Source organism: Mobula hypostoma, chromosome 5 (assembly GCF_963921235.1).
Source record: "Mobula hypostoma chromosome 5, sMobHyp1.1, whole genome shotgun sequence".
Lineage (NCBI taxonomy): Eukaryota > Metazoa > Chordata > Chondrichthyes > Myliobatiformes > Myliobatidae > Mobula > Mobula hypostoma.
The window spans coordinates 179,652,574-179,674,125 of NC_086101.1; the positions used below are offsets into that span (position 1 = coordinate 179,652,574).

Sequence of the window (21,552 nt, forward strand, 5' to 3'; positions counted from 1 at the left end):
GATTGGACAGGCTAGATGCAGGAAGATTGTTCCCGATGTTGGGGAAGTCCAGAAGGAGGGGCCACAGTTTGAGGATAGAGGGGAAGCCTTTTAGGACCGAGATTAGGAAAAACTTCTTTACACAGAGAGTGGTGAATCTGTGGAATTCTCTGCCACAGGAAACAGTTGAGGCCAGTTCATTGGCTATATTTAAGAGGGAGTTAGATATGGCCCTAGTGGCTACGGGGTTCAGGGGGTATGGAGGGAAGGCTGGGGCGGGGTTCTGAGTTGGATGATCAGCCATGATCATAATAAATGGCGGTGCAGGCTCGAAGGGCCGAATGGCCTACTCCTGCACCTATTTTCTATGTTTCTATTTACAAACTCGCTCTCTGCTCTACGTTGACAAATATAGTACTGTCCAAAAGTCTTAGACACCCTAGCTATATATGTGTGCCTAAGATTTTTGCACAGAAATGTAAGAGGATGGGAAACTTAAAACACTTATTCAAATGTAAAAGTAAATTTATTTAAAAATTACATATATGTCATCATATACAACCCCGAGTTTCATTTTCCAGTGGGCACACTCAGTAAGCCCATAATAGAGTCAATGAAAGACTGCACGGACTTGGGCGTCCAAACCGTATGCAAATGACCACAAACTGTGAAAATACAAAAAAGAAGGAAATAATAATAATAAATAACTAAGCAATAAATATCAAAAAACATGAGATGGAGAGTCATTGAAAGTGAGCCCACAGGTTATGGGAACACTTCAATGATGGGGCAAGCGAAGTTCAGTGAAGTTATCCCCTTTGTTTCAAGACTCTGTAGGTTGACCGTAATGGATTTTCATGAAGCAGGTGGTGTGTGTGAGTCTTAAGGCTCCTGTACCTTCTGCTTAATGGTAGCATGACCCAGGTGGTGGGGTTTCCTAATGATGGATGCTGCTTTCCTGTGACAACACTTCGTGTAGATGTGCTCAGTGGTGGGCAGGACTTTACCCGTGATGGACTGGGCTGTATCCACCACTTTTTGCAGGATTTTCCATCCAAGGGAATTGTTGTTTCCATACCAGGCTGTGATGCAGCCAGTCAATATGCTGTCCACCACACATCTATAGCTGTTGGCCAGAGTTGGGCCACAACTTGAACACTGTGTGCAGGATGGCTCATCACGCTGCGGAAAGGAAGTGATTACACTAGAAAAAGCGCAGAGGAGGTTGAGGAGTTGGTGCCATCCCAGCAGAGTACTAGTGGTGAGGGGAACTGGACCTGCCAGGCATTCCTTTTATCGGAAGCAGAGTAGCTGAAGAGAGATTTTATTTAATGAATCTCTTTTTCAACAATTTGGAAGATATAGGCTCCCAATTACCAAGTGTTGCTCAGCGCACCACTATTAAGTAGTTGTAATAGGACCTGGCAGAGATCTGATTACCTGCACGTTGTTTTTCCCTCAGGAACAATTCTATGATCCTATCCTGTATGTACAGCCATGATTCACTCTTAATTAAATCTCTATGCCTGACCTGAGACAAGGTAACAGCTAAATTAGCAATCTGTTGTACAACAGATTACTGGGTATTGTGATTTATTTGAAGCCCCTGCCACAGTGGAACTGAGAACCGTGACTACACCAGTCTAGAACTTTGTCTGTTACTATATGCCCGCCCTGCCTCTAAACAACCCTACTCTGCATTTCACCGCTTTTACGTTCTTTTTTGGCCAATGTTTTCATCTCCATTCGCTCCCTTTTACTCATAGTCTTTTTTGCAGCTGATCCCCATGGTCACCCAGGTTTTACTCTGTCACAAACATCACTGTCCCTCACCATCTGCGCAGGTTAATGAGTTTCATTAATCCCTGTCCCAGTTCTGACAAAATGTCTTCAACTCAAAACTTTGATCATTTCTCTTCCCACAGATGCGTCCTGGCATGCTGAGTATTTCCATCAATTTTTAAAATTTTTGATTTGTTGTATCTGGATCTTTTTAAATATATATTTGTTTTACCCAGTACTACCTGTGATCTGCCAGATCATAATCTCATAAAAGTTGGTTAAAAGGTCTAATCTAATGTTGGCCTTCATCCCAAGAAAACTTGGAGGACAAAGGAATGGATTATGTGATAGAATCATAGACCTTTGATTAATAGTCAATAAGAGCTGTGGATACAGTTGTTTATAGACTTTACAGTGCTCTTTTAGTAGATTGTTACTGGGGCAAGAAGAATTATATTGTAATTATGGTGTATAGGAGCAGAATTAGGCCATTCAGCCCATTGAGTCTGCTCTACCATTTGATCATGGCTGATTTGTTTTTCCCTTTCAACCCGATTCTCCTGCTTTCTCCCAGTAACCTTTGACACCCTTACTATTCAAGAACCTATTAACCTCTACTTTAAGTATACCCAATGACTTGATCTCCATAGCCATAAGGCAATAAATTCCACGGATTCACCACCCCCTGGCTAAAAAATTCCTCCTCATATTTGTTCCAAAGGGGTGTCCTTTTATTTCCAGTCTGTATCCTCAGTTCCTAGACTTTCTCACTACTGGAAACACCTCCTTGTCCACTTTATCCAGGCCTTACAATATTTGATAGGTTCCCCTCATAAGACCATAAGACCATAAGACAGAGGAGTAGAAGTCGGCCATTCGGCCCATCGAGTCTGCTCCGCCATTTTATCATGAGCTGATCAATTCTCCTATTTAGTCCCACTCGCCCGCCTTCTCACCATAACCTTTGATGCCCTGGCTACTCAGATACCTATCAATCTCTGCCTTAAATACACCCAATGACTTGGCCTCCACTGCTGCCCGTGGCAACAAATTCCATAGATTCACCACCCTCTGACTAAAAAAATGTCTTCGCATTTCTGTTCTGAAAGGGTACCCTTCAATCCTTAAGTCATGCCCTCTCATACTAGACTCCCCTATCATGGGAAACAACTTTGCCACATCCACTCTGTCCATGCGTTTTAACATTCAAAATGTTTCTATGAGGTCTCCCCTCATTCTTCTAAACTCCTCATGCCCCTTCCTTGCAAAGTATTCTAATGGTCTGGATATATAAATATTTGTGTAGACAGAGCCTCATAGCTAACATGGCATTAGTTATGGTAGATCATGTCCAACCAGTCTTATGGAGTTTTTCGATAAGTTTACCAGGAAGGTTGATGAAGGAAACACAGTGGATGTTGCCTACATGGATGTTAGCAAGAGTTCTAACAAAAAAAAACTTTGGAGGCTGGTCAAGAAGTTTCATTGGGTTGGCATTCAGGAGGAAGATGAATTTGACATTTGCTTTGTGGGAGGAGCCAGAGATTGGTAGTAGATGGTTGCCATCAAGGATCTTTATGAAGACTTCAAATTCACCACCTGTGGCCAAAGTGTCAGTGGCTGGGTATGTAAAGACCTTTCAAGGTTTTAAGCACTTAATACAGCATGGAGATAGGCTCAAGTCATCCATGCTGCCCAAGTGTTCATTGAAGCTGGGTCCCTTTGCCCACATTTGGCCCATATCCCTCTAAACTTTTCCTATCCATGTACCTGTCCTATTGTTATTGTACATTTATCATACCCACTTTCAGCCTATAACCCTACAAGCCATCCTCTTCCCCCTCCACTAGATATTTATTTCTGTAATTTATTGTAAATTTTATTTATTTACATTGTATTACTGCTCTAACACAACATACTTCATTTCAGATACGTCAGTGGTAATAAATCTGTTTCTGATTTTGCACAGTAATTGAGTGATCCCTTAATCTAACTTCCCAGTTCACTTCAGTTTTAATGCTCTGTTAGTTGCCTTTAGATAATATATGCTTCTTCCGCTAGGAATTTAGAAACTGAGGGATGATTTACATGTGATTTGATGCAAGCGATGAGAAAATCAAATTTATTGGGATGCAGGGATGATTCTTCCGAGGAATGAGGGAGATGGGGTGAGGAGAATTCAGAAGTATGGTGAATGAATGGAGACGTTCTAAATAAAGAAGAGTATTTATACTGCAGACATGTCGGACCTCTTTTCTCTTGTGAGGATCTTAAATTTAGGGGCCATTAATCTGTGGTAGTCTGCAATATAGACAAAAATCTTCAAGGAATGTCATCCTTACAAGGATAGAACGCAAAATTTCTTAACAGAAGAGCAGTTGAGCTGAATAACATAGTGGGAATCTGAATAAATATATACGAGAGGGAGGTGCCAACATTAATGCTGACAGAGCAAGTCTAGGAAGAATGAGTAATGGTGTAGATGGTATGTCCTGACCTCTTCACACGCCTTGCATGAATTGACAGGCAGATGAACTCCATCCCCAATTACTACAGTGACAAAGACGTTCCAAGTTGACTTTCTTTAATGTAGCAACTGGCGGTAGGGTAAAACTGACAGAACGAAAAACATACAATCAAAAGGTGTCCAAATTCCCATTATGGTTAAGAACAAAGCAAGCATTAAGTATACCACAAATGATATAAAGTAATACACAAGATACTGTATACAAATAAGTTCCAAATATATCATAAAGATAGGCTACTGGTAAGCAAGATGCTGCTACATACAATATATCTTATGCACATTTTCTCACTACAGGTTAGCCAGAACATGTGGCCCGCATGAATATTCCATCTTTATTTTATCTGCACACAAACCATTCAAATATCTCTGATTTGTGGAAATATGCATATACATCAATAAATAATAAACCCAAAGATTACTTTTACATACCGACGATGCTTTCAAAGACCTGAACGTCAGGATGATGTCGAATGAAAAGGCACGAGCTCTCCCTCAACTCTACATGGAGAACTGTCTTGACGCCTACTGATGATGTCATCAACTAGAGACACAGATCACATGACCTAAATGAATGCTATACAAAACTACCAGCAAAGAGTGCTAAATGACAAATAGGATAACTGACTTAAGGCAGCACATGGTGTGTCAAATTGTTTGTGTCTGTGTAGCACAGTTTTATGCTATCAATAAGCATAATAAAGCCAAGGCAGCAAATTTAATTCCCTTGGTTAAAATTGAGCAATTGTGTTGTTCAGAGAGCCAAAAACCATTCTACAAAGCAAATGAGTACGTATTAATTAAAATTTAAACACGGCTAATGAATGCTTGTCAAAGATATATTTTACCTTTGCTAGTTAATCACCAAAGCCTTAGTTGAAAATTTGAAGAGGTTAAGTGGATGAGAAATTAATTTATGAATGTTAATTTAAACGGCCAAAGGTTTGGAGGTGGAGTTTGGAGATTTTATGGCATGGAATGTTCTGCTTGAGATGGGCAGAACCCATAAGAGATTGTCAAACAGATAGATGTAAATATGAATATAGAATCATTGAATGGGTGCAGGGATAGGGCAACACAATAGGAATTGGGTCTGCCTGTATCACTATAGTATGAAGACCTAACTCACTGAAAAAAAGCCTTGAGCATTTTACATATTAGAACATCAGAACTTTAGAAAGTTCTTGACAAGAACAAACTATTCGGCACAACAAAGCTTGCCAAATATTTATTCATATAATGTGTTGAAATAACTATATTTAAAGAGAGTGGTTGGTGCGTGGAATACACTGCCTGAGTCAGTGGTGGAGGCAGATACACTAGTGAAATTTAAGAGACTACCAGACAGGTATACGGAGGAATTTAATGTGGGGGGTTCTATGGGAGGCAGGATTTGAGGGTTGGCACAACAATGTGGGCCGAGGGGCCTGAACTGTGCTGTACTGTTCTATTCTATAACTATTTGAAAGTCTCTAAGGTACTACTCTCCACTACACAACTAGGTGGTTTGTTCCATGTGCCCGCATCTTCCTGTGTAACGAAATGCTTCCTGGTGTCAATCTGAAATCTTCTTTTAACAAATCTCCACCTATGGCACTGTGTCCTTGATGAAGGATTAATTTTAAAGTAGCAGCTTGCATTCTCCTTACTTATACCCTTAATAATTTTGAACACTTCTATCATGTCTCCTCTCATTCTACGTCTACTTAGGCTAAAATGATTTAATTCTTTCAATCTTCATAGCTCATATCCTGCTGACTTGGAATGAGTCTCGTTGCCCTTCTCTGAGTTCTCTCCTGTGCCCGCATATTCCTCACAAAATATGGAGACCAAAATTGTACGCAGTCCTCAAGATGTGGCAAGCACATTATACACCTTAAGAGAACAACTCTAGACTTGAACTCCACTGAGGACATTATATAGCCCAACACTCTATTAGCTTTCCTAGTCACTTCTGTGCATTGTCTAGATATTGATACTCTATGAGGTGACCAGATATATAGATGAGGGTAGTGCAGTGGATGTGATCTACATGTATTTTAGTAAGACATTTGACAAGGTTCCACACGGTAGGCTTATTCAGAAAGTCAGAAGGCATGAGGTTCAGGGACGTTTGGCCAGGTGGATTCAGAATTGGCTTGCCTGCAGAAAGCAAAAAGTCATGGTGGAGAGAGTACATTCGGTTTGGAGGATTGTGACTAGTGGTGTCCCACAAGGATCAGTTCTGGGACCTCTACTTTTCATGATTTTTATTAACGACCAGGATGTGGGGGTAGAAGGGTGGGTTGGCAAGTTTGCAGACAACACAAAGGTTAGTGGTGTTGTAAATAGTGTAGAGGCTTGTCGAAGATTGCAGAGAGACATTGATAGGATGCAGAAGTGGGCTGAGAAGTGGCAGATGGATTTCAACCGGGAGAAGTGTGAGACGGTACACTTTGGAGGGACAAACTCCAAGGCTGAGTACAAAGTAAATGGCAGGATACTTGGTAGTGTGGAGGAGCAAAGGGATCTGGGGGTACATGTCCACAAATCCCTGAAAGTTCCCTCACAGGTAGATAGGGTAGTTAAGAAAGCTTATGGGGTGTTAGCTTTCATGAGGCGAGGGATAGAGTTTAAGAGTCGCGATGTAATGATATAGCTCTATAAAACTCTGGTTAGGCCACACTTGGAGTACTGTGTCCAGTTCTGGTCGCCTCACTATAGGAAGGATGTGGAAGCACTGGAAAGGGTACAGAAGAGATTTACCAGGATGCTGCCTGGTTTAGAGAGTATGCATTATGATCAGAGATTAAGGGAGCTAGGGCTTTACTCTTTGGAGAGAAGGAGGATGAGAGGAGACATGATAGAGGTGTCCAAGATATTATGAGGAATAGATAGAGTGGATAGCCAGCGCCTCTTCCCTAGGGCACCACTGTTCAATACAAGAGGACATGGCTTTAAGGTAAGTGGTGGGAAGTTCAAGGGGGATATCAGAGGAAGGTTTTAAACTCAGGGAGTGGTTGGTGCGTGGAATGCACTGCCTGAGTCAGTGGTGGAGGCAGCTACACTAGTGAAATTTAAGAGACTACTAGACAGGTATATGGAGGAATTTAAGGTGGTGGGTTATATGGGAGGCAGGGTTTGAGGGTCGGCACAACATTGTGGCCTGAAGGGCCTGTACTGTGCTGTACTGTTCTATGTTCAATGTTCTATGTGATAAGTCTACCAAGATGCCCAAATCCTTCTCATACAGTGCTCTTTCTAACTCAAGCCCCCCTTGTATATTTATATTTAATATTTTTTCTTCCTATATGTAATATTTTACATTTACATATATTAAAGTTCAACTGCTATTTATCTGTCCACATCTACTGTAGATTTTGTTTAGATCTAACTTTATTGATTCTGCTGTCTGCATGTTACCAGCCCATCCCCATAATTTAATGTCATCTGCAAACTTTACTAGTTTATTTGTTCTGTGATTATCCAAATCATTAATGTAAATTAAAAGCAGCAGTGGTCCCAAAACTGATCCCTTCAGAACCCCACTTTTAATATCTTCTCAGTGTGTAATGATCCTTTCACCATAACTCATTTCTTTCTGTTTTTGAGCTAATTCTGCACCCAATCACACATATTACCCTGAATCCCTACCTCCTGTAATTTGATTATTAACCTCTTGTGGGGTACTTTGTCAAAAGCTTTCTGAAAGTAAATGATTTCAACTGCTCTATTATTATCATAAGTTTTAGTTGTCTCTTCCTAGAACTCCAGCATATTAGTAAAACAAGATTTCCCCCTTCTGAACCTATGCTGGCTTTCTGCTAACATGCCTGTTCTTATCAGCTGGTTTTCCAACTCATTCTTTATTAATGTTTCCATTAACTTCCTATAATACACGTTAAGCTTACTGGTCTATAGTTACCAGGGTCAGTGCAGTCACCCTTCTTATATACCAGGACAAAGTTAGCCCATTTCCAGTCCTTAAGGATTTCAACAGTCTTCACTGACTTTTGAAATATGCATGTTAGGGGTTTGTATATTTATAATCATAGACCTCTTTCAGTACTTTTGGATAAATGTTGCCTGGCCCTGGTGACTTATTAACTTTCAGCCTTTTCAATCGAAGTAGGACCTCACTTCCTAAGTAAGTCACTTAAAACAACCTTAGTTTTTATACACTTACTAACGTATTGTTAACATCGTGCATGTGAATATTTTAGCAAAATATAAGTTGAATCTCTTCTATGTCCTTCTCTGCATAATTTATCACTCCACTATTATTCCTACTACACTTATCTTCCTCCTTGGCTTTTCTTTTACTACTAAAGTATTGAAAAAAATCTCTTGTGTTCAATCTTAGCATTATCAGCAATATCCTGCCGTTTGGAATTCAGATTTCCTTCTTGACTATAGCTCTCATATTGTCCTATGCCCTGCGATTAACATCATTACTATTTTTCCTGTATTCATTATGTAGCTAATATCTCATGCAATAGCTTTAGATTCTTTTGTGAAAAGGTTAAGTGAGATAGGGCTTTTCTCTTTGGAATGAAGGAGGTAACTTAATAGAGTTCTATAAGATTATGAGAGGTATAGATAGAGTCGATATCCAGCCCCTTTTCCCTAGGACAGCAATGGCTAATGCAGAGGACCTCCTTTTAAGATATGCAGAGGAAATATTGGGGGGGGGGGAGTCAGAGATAGGTTTTTTTTAAAAAGAGTGGTAAATGCTAAGAATGCACTGCCTGGGTGGTGGTAAAGTCAGTCATATTAGAGTCATTTAAGCAACTCTCAGATAATCGGATGGATGAAAGGAAGATGGTTACGGGCTGTGTAGGAGGGAAGGGTTAGATTAAGTGTGGAGTAGGTTAAAAGGCTGGTACAACATCATGGACCGAAAACCTGTACTATACTGTACAATTATATGTTCTATGTTCTATATTGCCTCTCAAAATCCAGTGGCTGATTAATTCATCACTTTTGTACGGTCCAGAATCATGAAGCTTCCCTTACTGGTTTAAAGGTGAATTGTGAAGATTGGAGGAAGAGCTTTCTACCTGAGGAGAGGAAAGAAAGTGTAGGCAATCAGATATATGAAGGTGGATCCAGCTGAGCATAGACATGATGGCTGGATTCTCTCTTTATGTGTCAGTGATTTGTTCTGTGGCTGAGACAATGGGTAGCTCACTTTCCTTTGAGTCTGTTACCTGTGCTATAGTTTCACGAACACTACCCTGAGAAAATAGCAGAGGCTGTCACACACACAAGTCTCAGTAGCTTAATCTCCCATACCGTTCTGTTATTGCCCATTCTTTCTTGTTGTTGATTAGCAGGCTGGAGCTTTGGGTGAACTGTTAGTTTTTGTGCGAGGGAGGGGTTAGTGAGGGTTAGAGGTTTGTGAGTTTTTCTTTCGTGCGGACGAGGGGAGTGGGATTGATATCTTTCTTTGAACTACTTATATGGTTTTCTGTATTCTGGGGATATCTGGAAAAGAGACAAATTTCAGAACTGTATTTCTTCCTACCCACTTTGATAATAAAATGAAAATGAAATGAAATGGCTCTGACTATTTCTCTTTTGCTTGCAAACAAAAGGAAAGCCAATTCAGTAAAAAAAATTAAAATCCAGGCAAGACTTGAAAAAGCAATGTTATCTTACAATTCTGTAAGAAGCAGCAATGACATTTGCAGCCCAAAGGTAGGGCTTTCACTTGTCATATGCATATTAATGAAAAGTGAACTCAATCTTCCCAGATCTACATTTGTGACATGGCAGGTCACGATTTCTAAATCCTAATCCAGGAACTGTTTAATTGCAGTGGCAGTTTCTGCCTCCACTGTCTTTTCAAGCAGTGAGATACCCTGATGAACTGAGAACTTTTCCTTCAATAACTATCTAATCCCTCAACCAATTACCTTAAACTACCATAGCCTGCTTAGTGACCTCTCTGCCAGACTGAATGAGCCCTGCATTCATTATGTTATCATTCATTTCCAAACAGATTCAGTCCCTGATAAAAAAATATGAGGAATTGAAGTCATGCATTGGCTTTGCATAATTTGATATACCTCAGATAATCTCCCTCAGTTAAATTTTACACTTCATTAACAACGTACTGTGCCTTTATATTTGGTCTCCAATATGCAACACTTCACATCTGGCCAGATTAAACTCCAATGTCTTCTATTTCAGTTCATCATGCTGACCTACATCTTCATGCTGGCATGGTTGGGAGTGACAGCCTTCACCTCTCTGCCTGTCTTCATGTACTTCAACATCTGGACAGTCTGCCAGAACATCACCATTGCGGATTCCACTGATCTCTGCTTTGACCTTCGTCAGTTTGGTACGTACTGAGCGCTGGTCTCCTCCACTCCTGTTCGCATGTCTGGTTGCTAACAGCCTTCCTTCTCACTTGGAATATACTGAGCACAAAACCCAGATCGGGTCCTCCCAGAGCCAGACTCAGGGGATGCTGATGTGTCCTCTTTCCAATTAGATGTAATACTGTGGTCCCCTTGGTAGTCTCTGGTAGAAGTAAGTTCTTGAATGGGATTACTTTGAGGGAGAGCTGGGGAGCTCTCCATGGTATCCTAGCCAATAGTTACCCCATTGTCAGAATTACTAAAGCGGGTTGTATGTAATTTGTAACCTGTGAGAATTTCCCCCTGTACAATTGATTGCCATATATCTCATAGTTACAAGGGCACCCACCCTTTACAAGAAAAGTATTTTGGACACCTGTTGAAATATGTCTTTCCTTTCTTCCCTCCTTTATTCTTTTCTCCTCCTTTCCTCTTTCTTATTTTTCTTCTTTTCTTCTGTTCTTCCTGTCCTTACTTCCTATCTTTCCTTCCATTCCTTTCTTCCTGTACCACCTTTTTCCCTTCCTTCCTGTTCCCCCTTCTGTTCCCTCCTTCCTGTCCCACCTTTCTTCCTTCCTTCTCTCCAAAATACATCATTAAAACAATCAAGTGCCTTGCTTACTAAGCCCCTGTTGATGGTATTTGACAACCGGTTACTAGGATCTGTTACTATGAGCATTCTGATTCAGAGTTAATAATCAGCACCCTGGTTTATTACAACCCTTGTAACAGTGGTGAGATTGTGGTTTCATGATGATTGCTAATCAGCTGATGTTCTCGTTCTAGGTATTGTTCCTATTCTGGAACAAAAAACAGTCTGCACCTTAAATGAGAGCTTCAGCAAGTTGTGCCAATCCACTGAGGTAAGCCCCAAGGAAACAAATGGATGCACATTCTGGCAACTTGGCCATCTCCCAGTATATCTGCAAAGCAGTTCCAAATGCATCATGGAATGCACACTTCCTTACTCAGGCTTCATGTCCTCTCATGCTGTTGATCAGGATAATTTATTTCCCATCTGGTTTGTTATGTCAGTTGCAAAGTGTTGTTATGGACTTCTACTCTCATTTGGGGCTGAATACTGTGTCCAGGTATCTGTTGGGAAATCAGGGAATGGGGGATTAGTGAATGATAAGGGGAAAATAGGTAAGAGAGCAGCCACAACTATATTGCATGGCAGAGAAGCAACGAGAGACAGAGGATTATCTCTTGATTCAATTATTTATATTTTAACACTGCTATTGTCCAACAACCTGTATAACATTACCACTTAAAAGGCCTGAAGATATTCTGAAGATCATCTGGACCAGTTGTATAAATATAATAGCTCGATGAGCATGTCGGATGCTGGGTATGCTGTGGCAAGTAACTCACCTCCTGATGTTCCAAGTCAGAGACTTGATGCTATAGAATCGTACAGCGAAGCAAGCTATTCAGGCCAATTCGTCCATGCCAATTAGTAGGCACGGTTGTGTATTAACCCTTTTGTCCTGTATTCAGTCCATAGCCCTCTATCTCTCAGTAATTCACGTGTTCATTTGGGCACTTCTTAAATGCTGTCAGCAAACCCAGTTTCAACCACTTGCTCAGGCAAAGTACTTATCACTTTCTGGCTGAAGAAGGACGTCCTCATATTCCCCATGAATCTCTTCCCTCTTTCCTTAAATATATGTCCTCTGGTTTTATCTATCTCTAATATTGGGGAGAAGTTTCCTGCCATCTACCCTATCTATACCCGTATAATTTTATATACCAGCGTGTCAGTCATGTCACCCTCTTAACTTACTCCATTCCACTGAGAGCTGACCTAGCTTCTTCAGTCTCTCCTTGTAACTGAAATGCTCCTTCTCGGTGAATCCCCTCTCTTGCCTTATCACGATCTTTTCTTCACCCTAATGATCAGAACTGCATGCGGTGCTCCAGCTGAGATCTGCACTTTATTTAAGATTTTATAAAGTTAGAGTATAACCTCCCAAATTCTGCGCTGAATGTCCCAATGAATGAAGGCTGGCATTCCATACATATTTCTAACTTTCAAGGATCTATGAGGTTGTACTCTAAGGGCACCTCTGTCCCTCAATACTCCCTGAGACCCTACCTTTCACAATCAAAATCCCAGGCACATAAGCATTCCTAAATACATCGCCTGCCATTTACTTGGATTAAACCCCATCTGTCATTTATCAGCCCATTTCACCAAAACAGTGACATCTCTCTACTGCCTAGGCTGACCTTCCCCATCATCTACTCTGCCAAACTTTGAACAAACTCATCCAAGTCGTGCATGTATATGACAAACAGCGAAGTGTTTCAATGCCAACCAGAGTCACAAGCATGCAATTAATCATCACCCTTTGTGTTCTATTGCCAAATCAATTTTTGATCCAGTTCACTATCTTGCCTGGAATCCCAGGGTGAATGCAGAGTTCAGCAGCTACTGTCAAGAGGTAGACTCTGTCCAACGCAAAGCAATATTCTTTGATTGTCACCCCCAAAGCTATCTTGGACATTCATTCCTCTACCATCTGCACACAATGGTTCCACTAAGTATTATATACAAGGTAACCACGAAATCTTAATATTTTGCCAGTGCTTCATCATCTCTGGATCTAAACTTTGGAACTTACTGCCCAACAACACCTTGGGATTATTTTTACCAGAATTCTTATGGTAGTTCAAGGAGGCAGCTCCCCACTATCCTCTCGAGAGATAGACATTAATGTTAGTCTTAACAAAGAACAAAGATCTTGAAGAGTGCATGAGAAAGATAAACCCATCTTGGTCTGTTGAAATTCTGAAATCAAGACAGTTAAATTTCTTATGATGGGTGTCAAGTCAGAGCTCACCTTTTCCCAATTTAATAGAAACTGGCCCAGACAGATTACTAATTTGCAATGACTGCCTTTATGGGAATAGTGCTATCAGCCTGATTGGGAAGTATATCAAAGGTGACACAACTGTTCTGGAAGGTATGGGGAAACTATGCAGTTCATCTCTTTTACCTTACTTTGTGCATTGGCCCTGTAGTGGATCCCCGCACATACTTTCAACAAAATATCCCAGATACCACATGGCAACCTGGTTGCCAAGTAGCAGACAAGGGATTGTCCTACCATTCAGAGACCAGAAAAGGATTAGCCACGGTTGGTTTCACAAGGCTTATTATGGTATCTCACAACGTGAACAGGAGAGGTGTTTGCAATTAACTGTTATGTTCTCTTCGTTTAACAACACTTAGGTTTAATGTCACCTCCCCTCTCCAGGGTAACAAAAATCAGGAGTTAGAGTGTAAGAAAACAGGGCAGAAAGATGCTGGTTAGTCCATCATTCCTACTCCACAAATCAATTACACCGTGGCTATACCCGCTTCCTTATTTCCGCTTTCCTTCACTTTGCTTATATCCCTTAATCTTCAAGAATGTGTTATGGATAAAGTTGAAGATTGAGCATTAATTTCTGAGCCTTCTTAGCTGCAATAAAGGAGTCTTCTTGATATGGACATGAAGGCAAATTCTGGATCTTCTCACCTGCCTCCAAAGTCGAGTAACTCTTTCAGGGAGATTTCTTACCACCCACTAACCTCACCACTCACCCACAGCCCCAGGAAATTCCTTCCAAGAATTGCCTTAAAACATTTCTATTAAGAAAGCTTTATCCTGTGCCTTAATGTCTCCTTGTAATACACACGAAATATTGGAGGAACTCAGCGGGCCAGGCGGCATCTATGGAAAAGAGTAAACGGATGACATTTCAGGCCAAGACCCTTCCTCAGGACTGGAAATAGAGGTCAGAGTAAGAAGGTGGGGAGAGAAGAGGAAGAAGTACAAGGTAATAGGTGATAGGTGAAACTTGAAGGGGGAGGGGCGAAGTAAAGAGCTGGGAAGTTGATTAGCGAAAGAGATAAAGGGCAGGAGAAAGGGGGATCTGATAGAAGAGGACAGAAGGCCATGGAAGAAAAGGAAGGAAGTGTTGCACCAGACGGAGGTGATAAGCAGGTAAGGAGAGGGAAATAGGAATGGGGAATGGTAAAGGAGAAGGGGCTTGGTCAATTGCCAGAAATTCAAGAAACCATCAGGTTGGAGGCTACCCAGGAAGAATATAAGTCGTTGCTCCTCCAACTCGGGTGTGGCCTCTTTGCAGCAGTAGAGGAGGCCATAGACTGACATGTTTGAATGGGAATGGGAAGTAGTATTGAAATGGGTAGCCACCAGGAGATCCCACTGCTTCTGGCAGACAGGGGGTAGGTGTTAGACGAAGCAGTCTCCCAATCTACTTCGGGCCTCACTGATATACAGGAACCTGCACTGGAAGTGCTGGATACAGTGAATGACCCCGACAGACTCAAAGATGAAGTGTTGCCTTACCTGGAAAGACCATTTGGGGCCCTGAAGAGTATTGAGGGAGGAGGTGTAGGGGCAGGTGGAGCACTTGTTCCACTTGCAAGAAGGGAGGGAGATCAGTAGGGAGGGATGAATAGGCAAGGGAGTCACACAGGGAGTGATCGTGCAGAAAGTGGAAAGTGGGGTGGTGGGGGGAGAGGAAAGTTGTGGTTGGTGTTGGGATCTCATAGGCGATGACGGAAGTTACGCAGAATTATGTGCCGGATGCGAAGGCTGACAGAGTGGTAGGAAAGGACAAGAGGAACCCTATCCCTGGTGAGTAGTGGGTGGATGGGGTAAGGGCAGTTGTGTGTGAAATGGAAGAAATGCAGGTGAGGCCATCGTTGATGGTGGAGGAAGGAAATCCACTTTCTTTGAAGAAGGTGGACATCTCATTAGCTCTGGATTGAAAAACCTCATCCTGAGAGCAGATGTGGCGGATACAGAGGAATTGAGAGAAGGAGATTGCATTTCTACAAGTGACAGGGTGGGACGAGGGATAGTCCAGGTAGCTATAAGAATCAGTGAGTTTATAAAAGATATCAGCAGATAAACCGTTTTCAGAGTTAGGGACAGAGAGATTGAAAAAGGGGAGGGAGGTGTCAGAAGTAGACATGGTAACTTTGAGGGCAGGGTGGAAGTTGGAGGCAAAGTTGATGAAGTCACCAAGCTCGGCATGGGTGCAGGAAGCAGCACCAGTCCAGTCGTTGATGTGGTGTAGGAGCAAAGTTGATGAAATCGACAAGCTCAGCGTGTGTGCAGGAAGTAGCTCCTGCTATGATTCAGAATCCCATGAAATGAGGAAGCTTCTTCTCAATCTATGAAGGCTCTGTCTGTGTGCCCATTACGTCAAATGTCACAGCAACTCGCAGAGTTGTGTGTGCCCTTAAATAAAATAGAATGTAAACATTTGGAGCGTTGGTGGGTCACTGGTGAAAGCTTGATCATTTACGATGACTGAAGTATTTCTGTTTGAAGTCTGAATTAATTTTTGGCATGTTAGAAAGTGCCAAGGACATCTAGTTCTAATTCTGCTCACCCCCATCATCACCACTGGCTTTACTCAAGTCTCTGAACTTTTCTATGGAGCCACAAAGACTTCAAGGGTGCAATCCAAAACATGGGCACTTCCTCCACCCACCACCCTATTCCCCATTCCTGTTTGCTCCTGAAACATACACACACACACAAAGTTGCTGCTTAACATGCTAAGTTCATTTAAACTTTAAACTTTAAACTTTTCATCCTGATTTGATTTAACATTGGGGTTATGCCCCAGTATAGATCGAGTGAGAGAAGTCCTTATCTGTTTGACCTTGAACCATGTCACACACTGCCTGCAACTTTCAATTGGTTGAACTGGTTATTATTGCTGCACAAATGTTGCCTTCCTCCATGTTCTGAGTTCTTGATAAAGTATTAAATATGTCAAAGACGTATGATTGATTAACAATCAGTAATATTCATTTGGATAGAGTGGAGATGAAGTTTCCTATTACAAGAGTATAAGAATTAATCAGTCACAGAGAAATACAGTACAGGAGTGGTTATGTAGTGCTGTTATGCCTCCAGCAACCCGGTTTCAATTCCCACTGCTGTCTGTAAGGAGTTTGTATGTTCTCCCCGTGACTGCGTGGATTTGCTCGAGGTGCTCTGGCTTTCTCCCACAGTCCAAAGATGTGGGTTTACCAGGAAAATTGGTCATATGGAGTGTAATTGTGCAACATGGGCTTGTTAGGCCAGAAGAGTCTGTTACCATAGTGTATCTCTAAATAAATAAACAAACAAATAGAAATGGTTCCTTTGGCCCAGTAAGTTTATCTTAGCCAAGTACACTATTCCCCTGATGACCCTATTTCTTTTTAAATTCTCCCCACGTTCTTATAACACCCCCAGCTTCTTCCACTCACCTACACACTAGGGAGAGCTAATTGTTTTATTTCATGTAGAGATACTGCACGGAGCAGGTCTTTGCAGCCCCATGAGCCGCACAGTCAGGGTCTCTTTCACCTTAGCCTAATTAACCTACTAACCGCTATATCTTTGGAACGTGCTAGGAAACCGGAGAACGCGAAGGAAACTCGCTATTCATGGAAAAGACATACAGACTTTTTACAGAAAGCATCAGAACTGAACTCCGAACTCCAACGTCCCGAGTTGTAATAGCATTGCTTTAATCGCCTTGCTGTCGTGGCGCCCCTCTACCTGTTAGTTTTAGGGAAGAGGGGGAGGAAGCTGGAGCAGGCAGAGGAGACCCTCATGGCTATAGGGAGAATGCATAAACTCCCACACCAACAGCACCAGAGATCAGTATTGGACCAGGGTCTACTAACAATGCTTGCAGAGACACTACCACACAGTGGGTCTGCTGCGGCAGTGCTACAGTGTACAAAAGCAAACCACTGGAGGAGCTCAGTGGGTCAGGCGACTAAGTCGAGGGGGATGGACAGACAACGTTTTGGGTCATGATCCTTCGCCTGGTCTTGTCCATTTTCCTCTGCTGATGCTGCTTGACCTGCTGGCTTTCTCCAGCAGATTGCTTTTTGCTCCATGTTCTGCCATCTGCACTCCCTGCTATCACCAGCTCTACTGTGTCCATGTATTGTATCCAGATCACTCGTAAATTCACTGCATGTCATGTATTTTTATGACTTGGATCTTTCTGTTCTGCCAGCCCTCCTTCTCATTGCTACCATCAGGAAGGAGATACAGAATCCTAAAGGCACAGACTCAATGATTCGGGAACAGCTTCTTCCCCTCTGCCATTTGGCCAATGAACCCATGAGCACTACTTCCCTACTTTTAAATTTCTAATTTTGCACTACTTATTTAACTCAACTATTTAATATACTTACTGTAATTCACATTTTTTTTTCTGTTGCTCTGCCTTGCTGCCTCAAAACAACAAATTTCACAACATATGCCTGTGATATTAAACCTGACACTGATTCTGGAAATACGCTCTCAGTGGCCACTTTAATATGTACACCTGACTGTTAATCAAGTCAAGTCAAGTCACTTTTTATTGTCATTTCGACCATAACTGCTGGTACAGTACACAGTAAAAATGAGTCAATGTTTTTCAGGACCATGGTGCGATATGAAACAATACAAAAACTACACTGAACTACGTAAAACAACACAAAAACTACACTAGACTACAGACCTACCCAGGACTCATAAAGTGCACAAAACAGTGCAGGCATTACAATAAATAATAAACAAGACAATAGGCACAGTAGAGGGCAGTAGGTTGGTGTCAGTCCAGGCTCTGGGTATTGAGGAGTCTGATGGCTTGGGGGAAGAAACTGTTACATAGTTCGGCTGTGAGAGCCTGAATGCTTCGGTGCCTTTTGCCAGATGGCGGGAGGGAGAAGAGTTTGTATGAAGGTTGTTTGGGATCCTTCATAATGCTGTTTGCTTTGTGGATACAGTGTGTGGTGTAAATGTCTGTGATGGCAGGAAGAGAGACCCCGATGATCTCAGCTGACCTCACTACCCGCTGCAGGGTCTTGCGATCCGAGATGGTGCAAATACCTAATCACCCAATCATGTGGTAACAACTCAATGCGTAAAAGCATGCAGACATGGTCAAGAGGTTTGGGGAAGGGAAGATATGTGACCTAATTGACTTTGAACATGGAATGATCCTTGGTGCCAGATGAGTTATTTTGATTATCACAGAAACTGCTGATCTCCTGGGATTTTCACGCACAACAATCCCTAGAGTTTACAGAGAATGGTCCAAAAAACAAAACAACATCCAGAGAGTGGCAATTCTGTGGGCAAAAATTCCTCGCTAATTGGAAGAGGATGGCCAGAATGGTTCAGGCTGACAGGAAGGTGGCAATAACTCAATTAACCATGTGTTACAACAGTGATGTGCAGAAGAACATCTCTGAATGCACAAGTCAAATCTTGAAGTGTATGGACTACAGCTGCAGAAGATAACAAACATATTTTATACTTCCTGTACCTAATAAAATAGCCACTGAGTGTGTATCACCACTTGTCCCTCGTCATGTGTAAGGGGGTTTCGACTTTTATGTTACTGTGAATGTTACTGCTAATTAAAATGGCATCTTTGTTATGTTAATCTGGGTAATGCGGCTTTGTTGTGTTAAACGCTGAGAAAGTTTGCACTACTTGTTTTGGTTTAGAGTGTGATAAGAGGGCACTATTAACCAATTGGGATAGTTGTTATGCTTTTGGTGTATTTGAAGATACTGTATGCGCGGGGTTTTGGGGCAGAAGGCAGGAGAGTGAGACAGAGGATGGACGAGGTGCTGTGATGTCCGCTAACGGGGTCGGACCCCGAGAAAGGTGTTCGGCAAGGAGACGGAGACGGACTTGTGTGGAGCGTCTGGTCGACCACCACTGGTGGTCCTAGGCGGCCGGTCGAGGTGGTCCAAGGGGTCGCAGCGTGAAGAAGAAGGTCCTTGAGCTCCAACTGTTTTGTGCACGAAGAGATTGAACTTTAATAAATGTGGCGCCTTTTATTTTCCTTTTATATTTTATTCTATCTTAATCATATAGTTCCAGTAATATCTATAAACTGTAAATCACTTAATTGCATCTGGTGTATTGTCTGTTATTTGGGCAGGGTGGGGTACATCACACAGCATCCACACAAACTATTACCCAGTTTGGCGGGGCCGAGGGCTGTTTCCCTAGACGACAGCGAGCCGAGCGACCCTGAGGGTGGCCGGGGAGGCCATATGTTATCAATATCTAGGATTTCCTTATCTGACCCCATGTTGGAGATACATAATTCCAAGGCCTGCAGTGGTTCAATATCCCTCAATGCCAGCATCTGAATAGCAGCTGGGGAGTGCAATAAATTCTGCCCTTGCCGCTGCCCTGATCCTGTGAATAGATTAAATAAGAAGTGTCTTGTCAAATGCGTTTGCAGAGAATCCCTCTACTCTCCGCTTTACCAATTCCTTTGACAACACAGTCAATGTAGTTTGATCAATGAATTTAAAAGCTGCAGAGCTGAATTTCAATCCCATTAATTCTCTGAAGATCACCTCTGGCCAGCATTTAGACAGCGAGCACGTTGTGAGTTGCCTCCAAAATTTATTCCATTGACTTCAACAGAACAATGCTCTGAGGTAGAATACAATGTGCTGAAGTCTTGATATAAAGCTTTTTGTGCAACTGATTAGAGATACATTTCTAGGCAGAGGTTTCGATGAAATTTTCACTTTCTTGATTGCTCACGGGCATTGTATGATGGTTGTGTTTTACTCTTCTTACTCCTAGCTGAACATGACATTCCACTTGTTCATCGTGGCCCTGGCTGGTGCAGGAGCTGCCGTCATCGCTATGGTGAGTACGTCATGGTCAACTGCAAGGCTTCAAGTGAGGTGTGACCCGCATGTTAATAGATGTCATGAAAAGTATCGTTCAAATCATCAATGCTATGTTGCGCTCATAAAAATGTGTACTACTTCAAGTGCCAGTGAAGTCAGAAGACAGGAAGATGGTAGATCTCTTTGTCTGTTGTTTCCAATGGAGTCAGGTGTAAATCTTCATTAACAGGACATATACCGGAGTGTTGGACTGCACTCAGTGTGATGGGTTTCTGACAGCAGGATGTATGTTGTGTTCACGCAGCAGGAACTGATTCTCTGTTTTAGTGGGCTGTCTAAGCAGAAGCAGTTGCTTTAATCAATCATGTCGTGAAGGCTCAGTGCTATCTCTGCTGCAGTAAGAAACTAAAATATACCAGCTCCGGGGAGAATTCCAGGCAAACTATTGCTGATTTCTTCTGTTTTCTTCCAATGCAGGAGAAGGTACTGTACATCCCCCTGAGTGTGTACTGGCTCCCAGAGCAAATTTCACTCATTTCCACGTGATCCTTTCTCTCTCACACATCCACTCTGGTTCTCCAACTCCCCACTGACACTTGGAGTACTTTACAACAGCTAATTAATCATCTAACCTGCATGCCTTTGGAATGTGGGAAGAATCATCTGCCAGAGGAAACGGTGGAGATTTTATAAAGATTAGATTTACTTGTCACATGTACATCGGAACATATGGGGAAATGTGTCATTTTGCGTCAAAAATCAACACAGTCTGAATACGTGCTGGGGGCAGCCTGCAAGTGTCATCATGCTTCTGGTACCAATAGAGCATGCCAACAACTTTCTAACCTTTTCTAGTTAAGGTCAGGTACAATAATGTGAAAATCCTACAAAGAGTAGTGGATAAGGCCCAGTCCATCACGGGTAAAGCCCACCACATCACTGAGTACATAAACATGGAGCAATGTCACAGGAAAGCTGCGTCCATCATCTCTTCTTGCTGCTGCAATCAGGAAGAAGGTACAGGAGCCTCAGGACTCACAACCGCAGATTCAGGAACAGTTATTACTCCTCAACAATCAGGCTCTTGAACCAGAGGAGATAACTTAATTAAATTTCACTTGCCCCATCATTGTTTCCACAACCTATGGACTCACTTTCTAGCACTCTTCATCTCATGTTCCCGATATTTATTGCTTATTTGTTTATTATTATTATTTTTAATTTTT

At 42.1% G+C, this 21,552-nt stretch overlaps 1 protein-coding gene and 1 long non-coding RNA gene across 3 annotated transcripts in view; one reads left to right on the forward strand and one right to left on the reverse strand.

Annotated features, from left to right (window-relative positions):
* The window catches only part of LOC134347196 (proteolipid protein DM beta), a 283,085-nt gene that overhangs the window by 237,283 nt on the left and 24,250 nt on the right, over positions 1-21,552 (forward strand). For both annotated transcript variants that reach the window (XM_063049477.1, XM_063049476.1), the window contains exons 4-6: positions 10,460-10,613; positions 11,419-11,495; positions 20,277-20,342. In XM_063049477.1, coding sequence (XP_062905547.1) covers positions 10,460-10,613; positions 11,419-11,495; positions 20,277-20,342 — 297 coding nt within the window. The remainder of the gene's footprint in view (positions 1-10,459; positions 10,614-11,418; positions 11,496-20,276; positions 20,343-21,552) is intronic.
* On the reverse strand, positions 536-4,806 carry LOC134347197 (uncharacterized). The gene is made up of 3 exons (XR_010018103.1): positions 4,718-4,806; positions 4,259-4,374; positions 536-644 (listed from the first exon to the last, which is right to left on the reverse strand). It is a non-coding gene; the product is annotated as an uncharacterized LOC134347197 (long non-coding RNA).